Raw genomic sequence first — 22991 nt, forward strand, 5'->3', positions numbered from 1 at the left:
ACTGTCTGGTTAGTGAATAATGTAGTGGAGCAGAAAGAAGAGGGTTGTATTCATTGTGGGATCTTAACCTGAGACAGCATACTTGGATCCAAACTTCCTGGGTAGATGGTGAGTGAGAGGTGATTGAGATCTTTGACAATGAGGGGTTCAGCCATCTTCTGCAGAACTGTAGGACCAAGGACAGCATTCTGTACATCCTGACCAAGGTGGAAGAGATCAAGTTTGTCCAGGTAAAGGTACCATTAGACAAAAGTGCTCATGCCAGTATGTGGGTTAGAATGTAGAAGTAAGACTAAGAAACCAAAAGAACAGTTAGTTGATGGTGGTGGATTTCAAGGGGTTGATTATGTTGAGCTGGAAGACGGTTCAAAGGTAATGAGTTAGGGAAATGGAGGCAACCTGAAGTGTGAACAAGTTTTAACACAGGTTATCAGTACCTAAAACACAGTTGTGTATACTTACCATAAATGTAGATGTTCGGGTGTATTCACTGTTGCAGTCATTACCTGTGGGTTATCCCTGCTGTGGTAGCCCTCGGTCGGCCCGAATACCAATGTCAATGTTTTTGGGTGGCGGCTGCCGTTGCCTGTAGTCTGACATCAGGTCTATAAAGCAAGGCAGCCAATGTCATTACATCAGTTTTTCTTGCCCTAACCTCGTCAGAAGCACAAGGGAAAAGAGAGAAGTGGTCCTGGTGGCTAAAAGGCCACCTTGTGAAGCTTATGTCCCCTAGGGGAAAATGTTAAATGGGGGATGGAGGGAGGGAAACCAAGACTGCAACAGTGAATACACTCGAACATCTACATTTATGGTAAGTGTACACAACTGTATTATGTGCTTCATGTTTCACTGCTGCAGTCATCACCTGTGGAAGGATTCCCAAAGCTGAGAAAAAGGGTGCAAGGATAGAGGTTGAGTCCTAGGTTCAGGTCAGGAGGCCCTGCAAAATTGCAGAGGCAAACCCTGCCCTAGACTTAGAAAAGAGAGGTAGGTAGCAATGCTTTGTAAAGGTATGGACAGAAGTCCAGGTGGCCGCTTCCAAGATGCCCCTAGTAGGTACTCCTCTGAAGAAGGCAGTGGAAGTGGAGGTTGCCCTATTGGAGTGGGTACGGATAGACTTAGGGATGGGTTTCCCATGTAGTCTATAGCAGAAATGGATACAGTGTGAAATCCATTTGGAAATGGTTTGTTTGGAGATAGGCTTCCCCTCTGCCCCTGGGGCAAAGTTTACAAGAAGCTGGTCTGTTTTTCTCAATGTCTTAGTCAGTCCAGATAGTATCCGAGTTGTCTGTGCACATATAGTGAGTGTAAAATTATTTCCCCCTTGCTTTAAGGATTGGGAAAGAAGGTAGGAATGTGTATGGCCTGGTTAAGTGTCACATCAGATACCACCTTGGGCATAAAGGAGGGGTTAGTCCTCGGGGAAACTCTGTCTGCATGGAAAATTATGAAGGGCTCGACAGCCAAGAGGACATGAAGTTCCGAGATTCTTCTGGTTGAGGTGATAGCTAGTAGGAAGGCAGTCTTCCAAGAGAGGTATTTCAATTCTGTTGAAGCGGGAGGTTCAAAAGGAGGTAAAGATAGTTTTTCTAACACATAATTCAGGTCCCAGGAGGGTGGTGTTGGAGGCCTGATATTAGAAGCCCCTGTGAGGAATTGCTTAATCAAAGGATGAGAGAAAAGGGGTGGGTCTGAATCATAATGGGCAGAGATGGCCAAGGCATGGAATTTAATAGAGGAGAAAGAGAGGCCACTATTGAGCAACTCTGCTAGGTAATCCAGGATGAGAGGGATGGAAGGTTGGGAGGTACTGCTCCCTTTTGATTTTTTCCAGGAGCAGAATCTTTTCCACCTTCCTGCATATGATTTTCTTGTGCTGTGCCTTCTGGCCTCTGTGATGATGTCCAGGACCTGTTTGCTTAACAGGGACTCCTTGTTAGTTTTTAGTGTATAAGCCATGCTGAAAGTTTGAGAGTCTGTAGGTCTGGGTGCAGTACCTTCCCTCTGTCCTGGGTCAAGAGGTCTGACATTAGGGGAAGCAGCTTTGGGGGCTGTAAGGTCAGACTGCATAGTAAGGGGTACCAATGCTGTCTGGGCCAATCTGGAACAATGAGGATGGCCTTTGGTCTCTCCTCTCTTATTTTGATCAGAACCTTGGGAATAAGGGGCAGAGGAGGGTATGCGTACACAAAGAGGGAGCTCTAGGGGAAGGTCAAGTAATCCACCGTCCATGCTAGGAGGTGATACTCCCTGTTACAAAGCTTGTGCAGCTGCTGGTTGAGGTGCAAGGCAAAGAAGTCAACTTCTAGGGTCCCCCACTCCTGGGTGATTTGCAGAAAGATTTCTCTGTGGAGCTGCCATTCATGGGGGTCCAGTAAGTTTCTGCTTAGGTGGTCCGCCAGAGTGCTGTTGATTCCTGGTAAGTATCGGGCAATTAGTTGTAGCCCCATGGAGGTGGCTGTAAGCCAGAGGCTCATGGCTAACCTGCACAGGGGGTAAGATTGGGTGCCCCCCTGCTTGTTGATATACCGCATTACTGTGGTGTTGTCTGTTTTTATAAGAGGATCCCTGGCCTGATATGGGGTTGGAAGGAAGTCAGAGCCTTTTCCACTGCCATCATTTCTTTTTGGTTGATGTGCAAGTGAAGTTGATGGGCATTCCAAAGGCCTTGGGTACACCTGCCTGCTAGGTGAGCTCCCTAAGCAATGTCTGAAGCGTCGGTGTTAATGGTCTGGCCGGAAGGGCGGAGGATGAAGGGAAGACCCTTGTTCATGGCACAGGCCTGTGCCCACCAAAGAAATTCGGCCCTTACACAAGGGATCAGAGGGAGAGTGGTCTCTAGGGACTGAGAGTGCTGACACCAAAGGTTCTTTAAGTACCACTGAAGATTTCTCATGTGAAGTCTGGCGAGAAGGATGAGAAGGATGCAAAATGCCATGTATCCCAGGGCTTGCAGGAACTTCCTCGCAGTGAGGTAACTTCTGGAAGCCAGCTGGGTGAAGTAGAGAGGCAGGAAGCTCTGATTTTCTTGGGACAGGAAGGCCATTTGGGTTACTGTGTCCAGCACAGCTCCCAGGAAAACAATTTTCCTGGTGGGGTTTTGCTTTGATTTTTCTCGTTGATGGTGAACCCTAGGGAAGTTAGGAGTGATTTGACAAAGAGAAGGTCCTGGAGCAACTTTTCTTTGCAGTCTGCCTGAATGAGGCAGTCGTCCAGGTAAGGGTAAATCTGTATATTTCTTTGTCTCCAGAATGCTACAGCCAGTGCCAAACATTTGCTGAATACTCTGGGAGCAGTAGATAAGCCAAAGGGCAGTGCAGAGAACTGAAAGTGTTGGCAGCATGCTCTGAAGCCCAGGAATTTTCTGCACGATTCCCTGATAGGGATGTGGAGGTAGGCATCTTTTAGGTCTAGTGTCACCAGCCAGGCATTTTGTCTGAGCATAGGTAGGAACTGCTGCAAGGTTAGCATTTTGAATCTGGGAACCACTAAGGAGGTGTTTAGTTTGGATAGATCCAGGATGGGGCGCCAAGTCCCCTCTTTTCTGGGAACAAGGAATAGTCTGGAGTAAAAACCTTTTCCTGTTTGATCTGGAGGGACAGGTTCTACTGCCCCCTGGGAGATTAGATTTTGGACCTGTTTTAATGCCTCTGCCCACTGGTTTGGGGGGGAGGTTTGGGTACCCTCTTGGAATAGGGAGCTCACTGAAGGAGAATCTGTATCCCTGAGAAATGATTTTTAAGACCCATTGGTCCTTGGTTATAGAGAGCCAATTGTCCTAGAAGAGGGTGAGCCTTCCTCCTAGTTTTTGATGAGTGAAAGGAGGGCAGAGGGGTGAGGGAGAGTCATTGTGAGTGCTTACCATAGAAGCTTGGCTTAGAACTCCCTGCCTTAGAGATGGAAGTGGTCCATTGTTTGCTTCTTTGCTGGCCCTGGGATAGGGGCCTGGATGGCCTGTCCCTGCGGGGCTTACCTTGGCCTTGTCTGCTAGGTGCAGGGAAGGCCTAGTGCTTAGAGGGGAAGTTCCTGCTGAATCTGGGAGATTGACCTTGAAATAAATCTTTTACTGTTTGCACAGATTTTGCTTTGTCTTCCATCTTTTTAAGCACCTATTCTGCTTTTTTCCCCGAACAGGCGCTCCTTATCTAGGGGTGCATCAATAAGTTTAGATTTGACATGATCAGGAAGAGTTTGTTCCTTCAGCCATGTATGTCTTCTAATAACAGATCCTGTTACTGCTGCCCTGCTAGAGGCTTCTAAGGCATCATATCCACATTGTAATGAGTGTTTGGCCACTTGATAAGCAGATTGCAGTACTTCTGCTTGCTCTTTTGAGTTGGCACCGTCAGGAGCAGTAGCAATCTTCTTTTTTAATTGTTCCAAAGTGTGTTGTTGATATTTTAACATATGGAAGTGACAACTGAGTGCTCTGATAGCTAAGGTTGCAGAGGTGTATACTTTGTTACCCCATCTGTCCAGAGCTCTGGAGTCTTTGTTAGAAGGAAGAGGATTCTTGGCAGAACTAGTCTTAGCTCCTTTGGGTCCCTGTGTAATGGACCTCAGGGTCTGCAGCAGGATTCCTGTACAGGTATTTGTGAGAATCCGGTACTCTGTAGTACCAGTCAATCAAGTCTAGTTGTTGCAGGAGGCAGGGCATCGGGGCTAAGTTGGATTCATGGAAAACATCATCCACCACTTCCAGAATGGGTGGGATGGCCAGGGGTGCTGGGGCAGGTCCAGAAACTCTCTTTAAGTCATTTCTTTGACTGTGGGAAGTCCTGTGATTCCCATTGGAAATGTTCCCTGAGGGAGTGAAGGGTTTCCCCAAACGAGAAGTCCTTTGGAGGCAGAAGGTATGAATTCCTCTGCATCTGAATCCTCAAACAGTTAAGGGATGTTTTTCCTCTTCAAAAGCAGAATAATCAGATTCCTCAGACTCTTGGTCTGTCATAATTTCTGGAGATGGATGCATTTTCCTTTTTGGAGTGGGGGCCTGAGTTCCTTGGATAAGGGAGATGAGATTCTCTGCCATTTTAAGCACTTGAGCTTGGGGTGGGGGAGCAGTAGCAAGATGGTGGCTACAAGCAGATTTCCTAGGAGCGGCCTGACTTCGAGGCCTGAGAGAATCCGTCGGTCTCTGAGAAGTGGTAGTCAGATGAAAAGACGTCATTTTTTGTGTAGAATTGGTAGTGCGGAAGGCCTCCTCAGAAGCCTGTGACTGCATTGCGGCTCCAGACTCAACAGAGGCAGAGACAGCCAAAGGCAAGGAAGGCGAAGTGGATTTCTGCAGCATACTGGACTCCAAAAGGGTCTCAGCAGAGGCCTGCGTAGAAAGTGAGTTGGGCATCAGGGGCTGCGAAAGCACCTCACTGAATTCTGGAGAAGTGACGACTTGCTTAGTGGTAAGGTCGTCGGAAGGCTTAGCCTTGTGTGGCCTGTCTCTATCTTTACGTTTTTTCGGAATGTCAACAGATTGTTGGCTGATGGACGCCATATTGGAATTCGAAGATGGAACACGAAAATAACTGTCTACAAAAAGAGCTCTACGGTGAATGTTTCTCACATTAAAGACGGCACATAACCAGTAACGAGGGACGTCGTTGTCTGGCCCTAAACAAATGATGCAGTAAGAATGAAAGTCTCGGTGTGGGATCTGCTTTCCACAGGTGAGACAATTGTTAACTTTTTCAGACATTGGTTAGAGCAAGAAAAAAGGGTCCCCAACGGGGTACTTAGCTTTAGACATTTTCAGCTGAAAATCAACTTCTGGTAGCGACCGACTGGCATTCATGCGAACTGCTTCTGCTACAGGCTCCACGGCATGAAAGACTGATGTAATGATGTCGGCTGCCTTGCTTTATAGCACTGACGACCTGACGTCAGACTACAGGTGACGGCAGCCGGTGCACAAAAACATTGACTCTGGTATTTGGGCCGACCGAGGGCTACCACAGCAGGGATAACCCACAGGTGATGACTGCAACACTGAAATATGAAGAACATCAATAGATCTCTATGAAAGTGTATCTTCAGTAATGCTTAGGACTTTTACTGCAGATGCCAGGCAGATAAAAAAGAAGTTATGTACTCATCATAACATTCCATACGATTTGTCGATTTTCATGTATCCTCAACTGATGGGTTCAGTTCAGATCCTTCACAACTGACTTGGCCACTTGCTAAAGCTTGTGGCAACCAAAATTATTGAGCATCCCCCTTTACCCATAATGCAATTGGTTCATTATCTCAGATTGAGTCTGCTGACAGAATAAGCAGAAGAAGAGGAGAAAAGAAAAATTTTATATTTCAAAAGGGGACCTTGTCTCGGTCAGTTGTCACTTAAAATAATCAGCCAGATTGTGAAAAGATAGAAATCCCCCGTTCTTCCAAAAGAATTGGGTAGCGAGTTGGAGGGTGGGGAGTTGATGATACATGAAAATCAACAACTCAAATGGAACATTATGGTGAGTACATAACTACTTTACCTGAAGTTGTCAATTTTCATGTTATCCTCAACGGATGGGACAGAATCCCCAGCTACCTTATTTCCTAGGAAAGTATAAAGGATATTCATAAGCATCATTGAACCAAATGATGCCATACCCCTGAAGACCAGATCCAATTTGTAATGTGTAATAAAGGTATGGGGCTTAGCCCATGTTGCTTCTACACATATGTCATACATGGATGCTCTCTAGCCTGAAAAACAAACAGCTGATGTAGCTACAGCCCTTGTGAAATGAGCCTTTGGAAGTTTTAAAAGAGTAACACTGGATTTTGAATATGTAAAGGAAATACAGTTAGCCAGCCATTTTCCTAAAGTGAGTTTGGATACAGCTTGTCCAAATCTGGTATGTGAGAAGGAGATAAAAAGCTGGTCTAATTTTCTGAAGTCTTTTGTCCTGTGTAGGTAGAAACGTAACTATGTACATCCAAATAATGTAAACAATACTCTCCTTCATAAGAATAGTTGGGGAAGAAAACTGGCAAGTTAATACATTCATTGATGATGTTCTCAGAGACCACATTTGGAAGGAACGAAGGGTTGGTTCTGAGTGAAACCCTATTCTTATGAAAGACTAGATATGGAGAGTTTAGATGACAGAAGTGAGACTGACTACAGAATAGTCTTCCAGGAAAGGAACTTAATATCACAAGTGCTGGCAGGTTCAAATGGTTGTTGAGTGACTGCTTGTAATACCAAGTTGAGGTCCCATGGTGGAGTAGGGTCTTTGAAGGGAGGATGTAACAGAAGAGTGCCCATCAAGAAAGAAACAGAGTTTGTGGGAGGCCACAGAAGAGTCTCTGAAGTCAATATGGAAGTAGGAGATGGCTGCTAGATGAACTTTGATGGTGGTGGCAAGAGGCCCCACAATCAAAAAGCAATGCTAAGAACCCAAGGATTTCATGAAATGGGGCTGAAAGTTGTTCAATGTCATTCTGCAGAGCCCAGTTTACAAACTTCTTCCATTTACCAGAAAAAAGTTTTCATGTGTAAGGCTTATGAGATGACAGTAGTATGCATTGAACAGAAGACGACAGCATAGGTTGACTGGCTACTACTGGAAGTGGAGATACCAAGCTGTCAGCTTGAGATTATGAATGTCAGGATGGACCATGCCTGTCGGGTGGGACAGGAGATTTGGAATTGGATCCAGTATCCAAGGTTGTTTGATTAGGTGAGGCCAAAGGAAGGGGAACCAAATCAGTCGAGGCCAAAAAGGGGCTATGAGGATGACTCTGCTCTTCAACCTGATGGCTTTCTGAAGAAAGCTGAGATGTAAAGGTATTGGTGGAAAGGCATAAAGGAGACCAGGGGGCCAATCATGAAGAAGACGATTCCTCGGGGGAATCCATTGGGGGATTAGGGCAAAATAGCTGCTGCATTTGTTGTTTAGGAGACAAGCAAACAGATCATGGGAAGGCTGGCCCCACGACTGAAAAATTCTCTCAGACACTAATTGAGGTAGAAGAATGGACCTGCTTAACTTGTCTAGTATCACACTGGACTTCCCCGGAATGTGCATTGCTATGAGAAAGCAGTTTGATGACATTGCCCATTGTCACCCTCTCTTGGCTTCTTAACATAGTGGATAAGACCTGGTTCCTCCTTGTTTGTTGATACAATAGACTACTGACATGTTGTCTGTTTGAATCACAATCATTCCTGAGGGGAGAGCATCTTGAAGGGGTTGCAATGCTAAGAGCACTACCCTCATCTCTAGAACACTGATGTGTTACAAAGCCTCTACTGGGGACAAAGTGGCTTGAACTGTCTTTCCACTTCAATGCCCCCCCGCACACCAGTAAGCAGGCATTTGTGATCACTGTCACCTTGGGCTGAGGGGGAGAAAAGGGACGTTCTTGTACAATTTGTTCTGAATGAGTCCACCACATTAGATCGTTCTTGCAAATGTTGGTGATGGAAACTTATATGGACATGGGATGGTAAGTATCAACTACTGTGCCGCAAGCAGCCACTGTATAATTCGCATACAGTATCTGGCCAGGGGTACAAGAGTTATTGATGCTGCCATGCAGCCCTATGTTCGGAGAACTAGTTTGGCTGGCACTTTGTTCTTGCTGAGTATGCTTGAAATTTGTCTTTGAATTGTCCGTAATCTTTGTGGAGGAAGAGAGGCTATGGCGTTTTTTGTGTTTAAAACGCCACCTATGAATTCTAGGATTGGGGTTGGCTCTAGGTGACATTTTTCATAGCTAACAGTTACTCCCAAAGAGAAGCATGTTTGAAGAACCTTTTGTCTGCCTTCTACGAGTTGATTCCTGGTTGTGGCAATGATGAGCCAGCCGTCTAGGTATGGAAACACTCGGAATCTGTGCATTCTCAAGTGAGCTGTTATTACTGCCACACATCTGGTGAACACCCTGGAGGCTGTGTTGAGACCAAAGGTAAGTACTATGAGTTGGTAGTGACTGACTCCCAGCCGGAATAGTAAGAACCTCCTGGATCACCTGTGCATGTTTATATGACAGTACAAATCCGGGAGGTCTCATGAGCACATCCAGTCGTCATTTTCCAGAAACATAAGAATGGACTGAATCATGACCATCTGAAATTTGGTTCGATGAACCGATTTGTTTAGTTTGCTCAGATCTAGAATAGGTCTCCAGTCCCGTCTTTTTTTTGCACTAAAAAGAACCTTGAGTAAATTCCGGATCCTATTTGGTCTGAGGGGACCTTTTGGATGACTTTCTTTTCTAACAGCTTTTGTATTTCCAGCGCTGCTTGTTCCCTTTGATTGGGTGGAACATCCAGAATTTTTTTGTAAGACAATAGGGTTAGTGACTTGCACCCATTTGTCGGAAGTTATTGAAAAATTATCCCTGACTGCTTCCACAGGAGGGCACTCAGGGCATACTTTCAGGAACGGTGGAAATGTTTACCGAAGAACGAGTCTTGGAAACCTTGGTTCCACGGACCCCCTCTACTGCAAGGGTGGTATCTTCCATTGGAGCTCTCCACTCTGCCCCTGGGGGAGCTGTCACTACATGTGTCAAATAAGGATCCTTGGGACTTCTTGAACCACATTTTCCACCAGATCCCTCGAAAAAGGTTTCTGAGGAGTGATAAAATGTTCATCCACTGCAGAAGGAGTCTTTCCATCCTTTTCACACCTTGTGAGTGTGTCTTTAACTTTGTGCTCAAACAAGGAAGTGCCGTCAAAGGGAGCATTGATTGAATGTAGACTTGAAGGGTTACGAGAAGTTACACAAACACATCCAGGCATGTCTCCTTAAGGTTACACCTGAAACGATGGCTCTTACCATCCCTTCGCCTCCAAGAGAAATAAGCCTCATTGACAAGTTGGAAATGGAAATCAGGGTGGCCAACTGAGTCCCAAACCTTGTCAGAAATGGCTCCTGAGATGGTATCCAAAAGTTCTTTAATCAGATCACTCTGCAACCTTGTAAAATGTGCCAAGTAATTCAAAACATAAGGTAAAGGCTGATAAAGCACAAATTTGCTTCCCTATCCTATCCATCATCCTAGACTCCCTGTTAGGAGGATGAATAGTGGAACTTTCTTCCACCAGTTCCTTTTTGGTAGCTGCTGCCTAGACCATAGCATCTACTGGGTAAGGTCTTGGTCCAGAAGGGTTTGTCTAAGGGTACAGTTATGATTTTGCCTGGCCTCCGGGGTACTGGTTCAACAAAGTCGAGCCTTTCATGCTTGCTGAGAGATCAACTCAATGAGCACACAGGAGGTAGACAGTCGGGTGACAAAAGCCTGCAGGTACACAGATTCCTCTGACTTAGGATTGACGGACTGCCAACCATTTCTCTGTTTCAAAATTTCCAGGATGTCTCCAAAGGAGACACCATCAGGAGGTGATCGTGGGGATCCTTTGCCCTCCTCAAAATCTGTGTCTTCAGTGTATGATTATTCAGAGGAATTAATGTATTTCCTCTTACACTTCCTCTTCAAAGGAACCTCCTCAGTGGGAAGCTCTGGGGAGGTGTCAGAAGAAGACGCTCCCAAATGTGGGATTCCCTGAGGCTTTGACACCCACTGTCCAGCTGGAGAAAGTGGATGAGGCTCTAGTGCAAGGAGTGACTTGGAAGGTTTTTCTGAGGGGGAAAGAACCGACTGGTATTTTGGAACAGACAAGGCCCTCTATTCATCGGCTCAAAAGCTGATCCACCCATGGTAGGAAGGGAGTCTGGGTTCGAAAGAAGGGAGCTTGGCACTGCAATCTCTCCCCAACTGGGGCAGACCCCTATCCCAAGGCATAAGCTGGAAATGAGCTGATCTGTGTTGAGGCTCTGAGGAGAAGAGACGACTCTGAAAAAACTTGGGTCGACTCAAACTCCTCGGAACTGACAGGACAGGTACAGCTTCAGGTTCCGAGCGAACCAGAGAGCTCAGAGAAGCAATCAGCTCGAATGAAGAGGAAAACTTCGGGACAGAGGCAGTCTGTGCTGGACAACTCGGAACCAAGGACTCTGAACTTAAGGGGGTAGGAGGTCTAGAGGTTCTAGTTACTCCCTGTGCCCACAACATCTTCCTCACCACTCTTTCCAGCTCTTCATCTGTGAAGCTTCTGCAAGAACGGGTGGATTTTGCTGTAGAAAAAGGATGGTCCAGGAAAGGGGAAGGCACACTATCTAGGAAGGGATCGATGGATGGAGAATACCTGGGCACTGTTATAAATTATTTAGTCAGCACCGATGAAGACAGTGTTGAAGTAATGTCTTCTCTGAAAGCAGTACCAAGGAAACTGTCTGTACTGTCAGTTGAGCTGTGGGTTCCAACAACTTACACTTTTAAATAGTCGGTGTTGACATAGGTATCTGCACATAAGAGCACCTCTTTTTTGTCTCCAAAGATTTAGAAGAGGAGGTCGTGGAAGCTGGACTTGATTTGGAGGATTTAAACTTATATCGGGTAGGATATTTAGATAGTGACCTAGAAACAGGCTCACCGAAGGAAGAGGGTAACAGTCCCTTTAAAATCAACTTCTTTTTGTTCCCCACTAGAAATTGATGGCTAAAAGAATGACAGATGGAGCAGTCTTCTTGTAAATGGTGAGGTCCTAAGCAAAAAAAATGCATAGTGAGTGCTGGTCCGCATACGGAATTTTGTGAGAGTACTTCTCACATCTCTTAAACCCCACAGGGGTTTTATCTTTTTCCTTGTCTTTATCTGCCATGGCCAGAGCGGAAAGACAGAAGTCACCACACATGCACGGGGAAAAACGAATTGATGATAGAAACTTTTTTTATATATATATATATATATATACACTAGACATACCAAAAAAGTCTGCAAAAGTTGACAAGAAAATGTACTACGGAGTACTTACCTGGCTTCTGGAAGAAGGCTGGATGAGGAATTGGGGACACTGTTACGATTCAAAGTTAGTAAACTGCATGACAAGAAGAATATGAAGATGGTGTTGGCCAACACACCTGTTACACCAGTGATGTCCTTACATGGCAGTGAGAGGGTATCTGCTGAAGACTTGGGGGTATTGTACAGTTACGGAAGTTGGGGTGGAAGGTCAGGCTACATGCAATACAGAACATCCCAAGAAATCAGGACTGCACTAGTGGACAGCATTTGAGCATATGTAGCTAGAAAAAGATAGCCCAGTTCAAATGAAAGTTGGAACTGGAAGATCTATGTACTCTAACTAAACAAAGACTGATAGAAAATTAGTAAATAAAACATGCTGCAGTGAAAAAGTTTTAGCTGAACAGAGTTTTGAGTGTGAAAACTTCTTGGTTTGTTTCAATGTTTCTATAATGTTGCTGGCAGCCCAGAAATATTGGAAAATATCAAGTATCAATTAACTATGCATGAAGAAGTAAAAGGTCTTAAATTAAGATGAAGAACTATTCACTTGTCTAACACTCAGCTGAGATATCAGATCTGATATGAAGAACTGCAGAAAGGGATTCCAAAACTGACTGGGACAGACTTGCATGAACACAATTAGCGAGGCCATGTCCTTCTTCATCGTTAACTCAAGATCATGGGAAGGCATCCAGGAAATTCATTCCTCAAAGACACTGAGATCATGTCTCTGGGACACTTTCTGTCACATGGGATTTTTGGAAAAATGGTCATATCCAGTGTGAACTATGTATCATGTTGGGTTCCACCAGAGAAGAAACATGGAAAATAAGCTTTGGGACTTTTAATTTCAAATTACAAAAATAGGTAAGCTGCCTCCTTTAGGAGTCTGGTCACAATCAACACTACCCTTCTAAATGGACTACGTAGCTCCAGAGTTGCAAAGGCAGAAATGTTTTGTTCCACCTTATTTCATGGTGTACCTTATGAAAACATGTTGTTTGGTACAATTCTTTCATGTGCTAGTGTCAGCTTGGGTTTGAATTACAGTACTGCCAGTTTGACAGCAATTAGCTAATGCAAATGTATACGGTTAGCTTTGTCCAAGCTTAGAACAAGCATCTTTGGCATTGTAGTCCAAGACAAATGTTCCCAACCCCTCTTGGGAAGCATCATTCATAATGATAATGGAAGGATCTGTAGTCCATACGGGACTGAAAGGGAAACAAGAATATCAACATGCTCTAGCAACAACTATTACTAAGGAAATCTACTGTAGAGCTAAGCCTAAACGTATGCAGTTTTGATTGCTTAGAATTTCCATATTTGTATCTTTTTTGTACGAAAAAAAGACTGCTGTTCTTTTTATCTCTTTTTGGCAGAAGTATTACTTGTAAAATCAATATATAACAGAAGCAGTAGATGGTTTTATTTCTCAAATCCAGGTAAACTCTTTTGCCCTAATATCTTAGGCTTCTTCACATCTAAAGTTTCAGGCAAGCTATGAGCTTTACTTACACTCTTAATCTGCAGTTAACGGTACATCCAAACTCACTAACTAAAATGCCTGTGGGTAGTGGACCAGTATCACTGCTGGATAAATAGGTCAAAAAATGACTGGCGTATGTGGGTGTATGTGTTTTTGTGTGTGTGTGTGTGTGTGTGTGTGTGTGTGTGTGTGTAAAGAGAGAGATAGAGGCAGCAAGAGGGACAGAAAGACTTTGGTGAAGTAACTGGATTCTCATTAACTACAATGAGCAGTGGGTGGACTCTAAAACAGTCTGAGCTACAGAGCTGGCTTGTACTCTTGCCTGTTGAAGACAACAATAATGTGTTCCCATTCTGTGGGTAATTATAAACTTAGGCAACCTGTAAAAACCTTCAAACAAGGTAAATCTTTCTACTGAAAAGTCAGTTATGCTCATAAAAAATACATTACCTTTTCTTCAGACAGTCATCTTAATGCATATAACAAATTAAAAGCAGTGCAATTCATCTTCTAAACTTTGTAACAGAAAATAAGATCTGATATATAACTGACACAGCATTTTCACCTTTCTGCTTCAGCAGGCTATGGAAAAGAAATTTAAAAAATAATATTAAAAATAAAGTCCTAAGGAGAAATGTGGATGTGAGTGGGAGGCCACTGTTTGTAGCATCTAATAACCATGTGGTTCAGATGATGTTAAAATTACTTAGCAATTAACCAGAAAGGGAAGGGAGGTATAGCTAAGGGCCTATGCTGGGGTAAAACAAGAATTCCCCCTTCCTTCCTTTTGAATCAGAGTAATCCTGTCCTTCCCATTTTTAAAGTGCTCCCTCATGGAATGCAGAGTCTCTTGAAAATGAGAAAGGAGGAGGAGCTGTAGCTGTGTAGGATCCACATCAGAATCAGAATAAGAGAGATACTCCTGCAAATCTTCCGCGAGAAGACTCAGAAGCCTCTGAACACTGTTCAAACTATCAAACTCAAGGTTCCACCCAAGGCCTCTTATCAGGGGGGGGGGCATAGAACCCTAATCATAGTAATCAACTTCTCTTCTGCCATTTTAAGCATATGCACAGAACCGGGAAACCGAAGTTGTATATGGGTGCCCCCACTGAAAAACTAATCCCTGGCTCTCCTCCCAGTTTTAAGAAGGAGAGACAGACTATACCTTGGGAAGAGAGGGAAACGTTACCTGAGAAGCCCCCTCAGCCTGGCCTCAGCCACCCTCGGAGCCTGAGAGAACAGTAATCCTGTAACCCGCCTGCCAAAGAAAAGACTCCAAAGGTCTGGCTTATCTCTGGGCTCCTCCACGGAATCCACTAAACGACCGACGTCCGACTTGCTCATCAACCCTAGGCTTCGTTTTGTCGCCTACGCTTCTTCGCGCCTGGGCGCCGGACGCGGGACGGGCATTTTATAATTGCAAATTGCTAAACACTAACAACACACAGTTCCTTCTTCTTAATAGTTCTTAATTAAACTCACAAGAGCCATTCAACAACGCCAACAAGGCCCTAAACAAGGTAAGTATAAGCATGGTAATCCCTAGAGGGCCTGGTATCTACCAAGAAATACAGTTATTCACTTCATACTCTTTCCTGCCAAAATGGAGGCAAGGACTGCAGCAATGTGGAATGAAGAACATCTAGTGAACAGTCTTATATGTTTCATAGGTAGGTACTAGGCTACTGGCCCTAGGGCCTATATAAGCCTAGCCAAATGGTACCCTGGCTTTTGCCATCCTGTCAAGCAGAGCCACAAAAGTGATTACGGGGTGAATTTCCTATCTCCCATCCAATCATTAAGATTTTTCTTGAAGTGTGCTAATGAGGAGCTTTGTTTGATATAGATAGGTAGTTTGTTCCAGAGTATGGGAAGTCTCTGGGGCAGGAATCTATCCCTCCAACAAGTTCTGTTTATTGTGGTGACAAGGTTTAGGTCCCTAGAGCTTGTAGCTCAGAGGGATTGGGATTTCTTTAAGTACAGCATGTCCAACATCTCTGGGTTTGACATAGCTTTGTATGTTAGGCAGAGATCGCCTCTGAGTAGGCGATATACGACAGAGTAAAGCTGGAGTTTTTTGAGAGGGTCTGTGTAGGGCATCTGTTTGAGGACGGTAATCCTCTTTGTGAGGTATTTCTGCGGCCTTTCCAGTTGTTGTAGATGTCCTGTGAGGTACATACCAAAAGGGGTGTTGTACTCTATAATGGGTCTAATGAGTGATGAGTACAGGGGAAGAATGACCTCTTTTTCCCTGGATGAGAAACCTTTTGTGATGAGGTGTGCCACGTAGAAGGATTTCCTGACTACTGTGGCAATGTGATTATAGGTTCATAGGTTCATAGGTTCATACTAGGCTATCTGCCCAAGGGCATTTACAAGCCTAGCCCAGAGTCTTTGTGGCTTTCGCCACCCCTTTAGTTTGAAGAAAACTATGCCCATTATTTTGCTGTGCCTCTGTCAAGCAGAGACACTGAGGTAATCCCTGGGGTATATCTGCGATCTCCCATCCATTGGTCAAGATTTCTCTTGAACACGGCCAGCGAGGTGCTCTGCCTCACATATACCGGGATTTTGTTCCACAGCATAGGGAGTCTTTGGGTGATGAATCTGTCCCTCCAGCACGTCCTATTAATAACCGTGTCAAGGTTTAAGTCTCCCGCCCTTGTAGTTCTGAGGGATCTAGATTTTTTTAGGTGAAGCATGTTCATCAAATCTGGGTTTGACATGGCCTTGTATGTCAGGCACAGGTCACCTCTGAGCAAGCGGTAAGCGACTGAATAGAGCTGAAGTTCTTTCAGTCGGGCAGCATAAGACATATTTTTGAGACCCTTTATCCTTTTGGTGAGGAACTTTTGGGGCCTTTCCAGCTGCTGCAGGTGTCGGGTCAGATACATTCCGAATGGGGCATTGTACTCAATCATTGGTCTGATGAGTGATGAGTACAGGGGGACGATGACCTCCCTTGATCTAGATGTGAATCCTTTCATGATCAGGTGGGCAATGTAGAAGGTCTTCCTAACTACTTTAGCAACGTGAGTGTCAAACGAAAGGTTACTGTCAACCTGAATCCCCAGATCCCTGATAACTTCTTCTGTGCTCAGTGGATTGCCACCTATATGGTAGCTAGGGGTAACCTTGTTTTTCCCGAAGGGTATGACTATGCATTTCTTGGCGTTTAACTTTAGGCCATGGCTCTGGCACCAGTTATCCATTTCTGTGAGACCCTTCTGAAGGATATCTGTGTCAGATGTGTTTTCGACTATGGCGCCCAGTTTGCAGTCATCTGCAAACTTTGTCAGCCATAACCCTCCTGTGTTTGCTTGTACTTCAGAAAAGTAGATGCCGAACAAGAGTGGGCCCAGGACTGAGCCCTGTGGGACCCCACTTGTGACAGGCTTTGAGTCTGACATGGCGCCAGCAACTCTGACCCTGTGGGTTCTGTCACTTAGCCAGTTTGCAACCCATCTTGTGATGTATGGGTTTACATTTAAGCTGATGAGTTTTTCAACGATACCTGAGTGGGGTATTGTGTCGAAAGCCTTTGCCAGGTCGAGGTAGGCTGTATGGACTGCCTTTCCCTCATCAATGGCCTTGGTGACTGTTTCAAAAAAGTCGACCAAGTTTAAAAGGCATGATCTGCCTTTGACAAAGCCAAACTGGGTTGGATCCAAAGTCTGCAAGTTCCCTATGTCTTTATTTATGAGTTCCATTATGATCCTCTCCATGGCTTTGCAGATCAGGCTTGTCAAGCTGATGGGACGGTAATTTCCAGGGTCGGTGGAGGCACCGCCTTTGTGAAGTGGGACCACAGTTGCCATGCGCCACTCCTTGGGTACGTATCCTGAGGTGAGGCTAAGATTAAACAGCTGTCCTAACTGCAGGTTTAATTCCTCGTTGAGTTCGTGGAGCACACAGCCGGGGACCCCATCCGGTCCCATGGATGCTGTGTTTTTCGCCTTAGAGAGAGCAGTTCTCACCTGGGCGTTAGAGATGTTTGGGGGGCTACAATCCTCTGGTATAGACAGCTCTCCTTTTGGGGGGGATGGGGGGGAGAAGTTTGCACTGAACCTGTCAGCCAGTATATTGGCAATGTCTGTAGGTTCAGTAATTTTCACATCATTTTGAACTAATTCTGAGCATATCTGGGAGTTTCCTCCCAGGTTTCTAACATAGCTAAAGAAGGCCTTATGATTGTCTTTTGAGTCCTTAGCGATTTTTCTCTCAAAATTTGCCTTGGATGATTTTATGAGAGCTCTTAGTTTTTTACTTATAATGATCAAAGGTGTCTTACCTTTTAAGGATTTTGCTCTATCTTGTAGTAGCTTCCTCCTTTTGTTGTAGAGCTTGTTTATGGCTGGGGTCCACCAGACTGGACGCTTGCCTTTGGTACAAAGAGTCTTTGTCTCTTTGTTTTTATCAAAGGAGAGACTACTGTCCTCCTATGTCCCAAGGTCTCTTATAACACTTTCGGTATTAAGTAGACTACTGCCTATGTGGTAGTTCATGGGTACAGAGTTTTTACCAAAAGGGATGACAATGCACTTTTTGGCATTGAGCTTGAGGCCATGGTTTTGACAACAGGCATCTGTCTCAGTGAGGCCCTTTTGTAGGATGTCCACATCGTTAGGAGTTTTGATTATGGCTCTTAGTTTGCAGTCATCTGCTAACTTTGTTAGCCAAAGACCTTCTGTGTTAGCCTGTACTTAAGAGAAGTAGATACCAAAAAGGAGAGAACCTAGGACAGAACCCTGTAGTACTCCACTTGTCATTGGTCTGAAGTTGGATTTAGAGTCTGCTACTTTCACAGTGTGGGTTCTGTCAGTGAGCCAGTTGGCAACCCATCTTGTGACATGGGGATTTATACCTAGTTTAGTGAGTTTATCTATAATTCCATAGTCGGGGATGGTGTTGAAAGCCTTGGCGAGATCTAGATAGGCTGTGTAGACCACCTTACTCTCATCTACGGCTTTGGTGACTGCTTCAAAGAAGTTTGTCAGGTTTAGGAGACATGATCTGCTTTTTACAAACTGGAACTGGGTAGGGTCCAGAGTTTGGAGATTACCAATGTCATTGTTTATAAGTTCCATGATGATACGTACCACAGCCTTGCAGATCAGGCGAATGGGGCGGTAGTTCTCAGGGTCCGTGGTGGCTCCCCCTTTGTGGAGTGGGATAACCGTTGCTGTGTGTGCCATTCAGTGGGCACAAAGCCTGAGGTGAGGCTATGATTGAACATGGTACTTAGGTGGGGTGCCAGTTCATTCTGTAGTTCATGTAGAACACAGCCTGGGATGTTGTCAGGTCCCATGGATGCTGTGTTCTTGGCTTTGGAGAGTGTATTTTTTACCTGTGCAGCCGTGATTACAGGTACTTTGCATTCTTCCGGTATAGAGATGGGCCCTTTAGGGAGTGACAGAGGGGTAAAGTTAGCACCGAACCTATCTGCCAGGATGTTGGCAATATCAGTTGGTTCTGTACATTTAGTGCCATTGTGCTGTAACTCAGAGCAGATCTGAGTGTTGCCATTGAGATTCTTGACATACCTATAGAATGCTTTGTGGTTTTCTTTAGAATCAGTGACAAATTTGTTTTCGTAACTAGCTTTGGAGGATTTTATGCGGGATCTCAGCTTCTTACTGAGACTGACCACAGAGTTCCTCCAATTTATCTATAATGGATTACATTTACAAACTGAGTACTATAATACCAAAGTGAGCACAGTACTGGTGGGAAAAAGCAGGTTTTAACAAAGAATGTATACAGCAAATTATATGCAGGCCATTCCTCCAACTTCAATTCTTTCCCCCTTAATGCTCTTGAGTTTACCAAGTTTAAGTTTAAGGCATTTTATTTGGTCTTCTTTACTTTCAGGACACCTGAACAATTTTTTTAACAGTTTGTTTGGAGCTTTTTTTGTTTTTTATAAGTTTAAGTTTGTGGCTTTCCCTTCAAAGTCTTCACCCATAGTAAACTGAAACTCTATGTCCATCCTGAAGGATACACATTATCTGTTTGCAGCACCAGTGGTGCCTGAACTCTGTGTCTCACTCACTATCTGATGGAGAGACTTAACCTGATCTTCCTTCTTCGGAAGTGCAGGTGTGAAACAGCAGGATGGTTTCATTTACTACTACCTCCCCCTTCTATTTATTTGGCTGTGGTCTAGATATATCCACCGTTCTGAATATTATTACAGCACCAGAAGTTTACAAGTCTCAACCTCATACCACAAACAGACATTTGTCATTGTGCTTTTCACCATACATGTCCCTCATCAAACCACTTACATTTACACCATATTTCCCTATCCAGGCAACCACTGCATTAAATAGCAGTACTCCTGATTTGCATCGTAAAAATACAGCTGCTCAAATTATTAAAAACATTTACTCATTTAAAATAAAAAGGCAACTGAAAACCCCATGTCTTTATTGGTGGTAAAATAAATCATATATTCCTCTGATATGTAAAGCAAAATATATGGTTACAATGACCTGATTTGTAAAGAGCAATACATGGATATCAACAATAGAGCAATATTTGTCGTTTTTTGTAAAGGAAAAAAAAATCACTTCATCAACTACTTAACATGTTTTGCAAGTCCAGTTAAACAACAGATGAAAGACGAGTGAAAAGAACCTATTACAAAATAAAACTATGTCTTACAAAGTTTTTAAACACACAATTATGCATTTTTTCCTAACAAAAGGACTGCTTAATATGAATGCATATGTTTCCTTTGTCTACAGCCAGGAGTGGAAAGCCTGTGTGTTGTACAGAGAGAAGTACAAACATATATTTGAGTTTTTCAACAAAGGATCACATTTCCTTTGCCATGAAAAGACACAAAGCATCTCAGAATCCCACACTCTTCTTTTTTCTGGAATTCTAAGAAATTTGCACAAACAATAACAGAGATAATTTTCTTAAAAATAATATGTCTTCATCAGCTTACTGTGCTTTCTTGCTGTCATGTTTCCGCAGTTGATTAATCTGCCTAAGGGAAGAGAGTCCACTGGAGATGTACTTGCGCTTTCTTGGCCTTCCAGGTCCACGCCTTGCAAGGCTACGGGAGTGTTTATCTCGTCTGCTGGAAAAATAGCAAGAGATATAATGAGTCATACATTCTAAACATGATTCAATGTAGGAGAAAAACACAAAAACAAATATGCGTCTCTTTTAAAATGTGTTTAACAAAGAACATTGTAAGCTGAAAAGAATAACTTTAACAATAAACAAAGTATGTAAAAACTCACGCACATCTAACTTAACAGCTAACAGATGCCAAGAGGATTCAAATTTACATGCACAAGTGGCACAGAACAGCTGCTTTTCTGACATACTAACAGGATTATGCTTCTGTTCTAGATAGAATCACATTCAGGTGTGGCCCTGAGATATAAGGAACTAGAATAGGATAGAGAAGACCAAGTGTCACAATGACAGCCATTTTTCCTGGTTAAGATGAAGTCACACCTGCTGTCTGATAAATGACGGTTACATATTGAAGCATGTGACAAGGTCCCTAAGATCAAGGGACTGACATAAAGAACAGGCAGAATTTAACATCTACATTATATAACAGAAAATAAATCCATTGTAAAGCAACAGAACATGTTGCTTTCCTGATGAGAAGCAAGCTGAACACAAGGTGCACATTAGACAGTGAAATGGTCTCACTCCACATGCCAGGTTTATTAGTCATCAAATTTTGTTTCATACCCTAATATCTAGTGTGTGGGCTGTTAAGATCAAGGGCATAGTAAATATACACCGAAAGTTTCTTTTTAACTGTCTTCATGGGAAAATAAATGTTTAATTTTCTTCTGTGTTTTATTTTCATCAAACTGTAGTTACTGAAAGCCAAGCCCCGCTGTTGCTTAAAGCAAGCCCTTCAAGTAATTTCTCTCTGCATATTTGTATGTTCAGTATAATGGCCCATCTATAGCTACAATAATGCTTACAGATGGCCACTTATGTTGCGGCTTAGGCCATTCCTTTGATATGCTGTTGAATTCCTCTTCTATTAATCCTGGTGTTTGTGCTATTACCTACTGCTTTCCCACATCACTGAAATGTGTGGACTTTTTTTTTTTCTTGCAAAGGTTTCTCTCAACGTTTTTTTTTTTTTAGGTTACTGTAGAAGGATGTTGTGTCTCCAAATGCAACCACTTATTCAGGTCATATGGGAAAAACAGCTGTAGAAATAAAAAAAAGACACATGCACATACATATTTTGCAATTCTCAAGTCTGAATATAGGCATCACTCATCAGACCCATCATACAGTACTACCCCCCCATTTGGGATGTACCTTACAAGACACCTGCAACAGCTGGAAAGGCCACAGAAGTACCTCACCAAGAGGATCACTGGCCTCAAACAGATGCCCTATGCAGCTCGACTGAAGAAACTCCAGCTGTACTCGGTTGCATACCACCTATTCAGAAGTGATCTCTGCCTGACATACAACTCCATGTCCAACCCAGAATTAATGGACATGCTCCACCTAAAGAAAACCATATCCCTTTGAGCCACACGCTCTAGGGATCTAAACCTCACCACAACAATAAATAGGATGTGCTGGAGGGACAGATTCTTGTCCCAGAGACTTCCCATGCTCTGAAACAAGACTCCAATCTACATTAGGCAGGGCTCCTCACTAACACTCTTCAAGAGAAACCTTGACGAGTGGATGGGAAACAGAAAGTTTACCCCGGGGTCACTTCAGTGGCTCTGCTGGACAGAGGCAGAGGGAACTAATCTAAGGGGGTGGCGAAAGCCAACACATTCCGGCTAGGCTTATAAATGCCTTTGAGAAGATAGCCTAGTACCTACCTATGAACCAATGAACCTAAAAAAATCAATAAATGTTAAAGCTTGGAAGTCTGTGCTACACTGAAGTACAGTCTGATAGCCGATGGGAGTGCATCAAGGCATTCTGCAAATACCTGCTCTACTGGACAAACTGCTGACTGCTTCAACAAACAGCACTCCTCAATCCTCTCAAAAACTGCCTTGTATCTTCCCTGTGCAATGTTAAAAAACTTTCACAATTGAAAACTCATTATCTCCAGGTAGCATACTCAATGAAACTTCCACACTCTGTAAAATACTTGTGTCACACTGCCTTGAAGACTTCACACAAAGGGCTTCAATCTGTGCCCCTTTCTTTTAGTACTAGAGACATATGCAGACCTTTAGCATTTGTAAAGTTTTTGATGGTACAATCTTCACATGTGCTACTTAAAATGCAGTGTGACAAGACCCATTTATCTCACTGGCACAAGGCTGATATCAACTGTTTCCTGTAAATCTGCTGATAAAACAGCAACAAGCTGGTATGCGTCTAAAAGTCACAGGCCATTTACTTCTAGAAAAATCTGTTACCTTTCATTATACTCAACTGAAACACTTTTTACAAATTCTCATTTACACGTCAAGCCCAGGACCAATTGAAAATTTAGTCCAACCTACTCGTGATCATGTCTCCTTTGCAGTTTAGCAAGTTCTCGCTGCTTTTCCTTGTACAGCCTCTGCAAATCTGCCAGCTTCATCCTCATTTCTACTTCCTGTGTATCTATCCAGTCAACAGCAGCTTTCAAGGGGCACACCTGCAATGAAAATATAAGATTAGTTGAGAATTACATGTGCAAATGTGGATGGGTTACTCTTGTAAGGC

General features: G+C 43.7%; 1 protein-coding gene across 1 annotated transcript in view; it reads right to left on the reverse strand.

Annotated features, from left to right (window-relative positions):
- The window catches only part of BAHCC1 (BAH domain and coiled-coil containing 1), a 1784093-nt gene that overhangs the window by 432961 nt on the left and 1328141 nt on the right, over nucleotides 1-22991 (reverse strand). Inside the window, exons 13-14 of the mRNA XM_044085068.1 lie at nucleotides 22787-22923; nucleotides 20266-20397 (exon numbers count right to left, since the gene is read on the reverse strand). Coding sequence (XP_043941003.1) covers nucleotides 20266-20397; nucleotides 22787-22923 — 269 coding nt within the window. The remainder of the gene's footprint in view (nucleotides 1-20265; nucleotides 20398-22786; nucleotides 22924-22991) is intronic.

This window comes from Protopterus annectens, chromosome 10.part0 (assembly GCF_019279795.1).
Source record: "Protopterus annectens isolate FY-2018-M chromosome 10.part0, PAN1.0, whole genome shotgun sequence".
In the NCBI taxonomy this organism is placed as follows: domain Eukaryota; kingdom Metazoa; phylum Chordata; order Ceratodontiformes; family Protopteridae; genus Protopterus; species Protopterus annectens.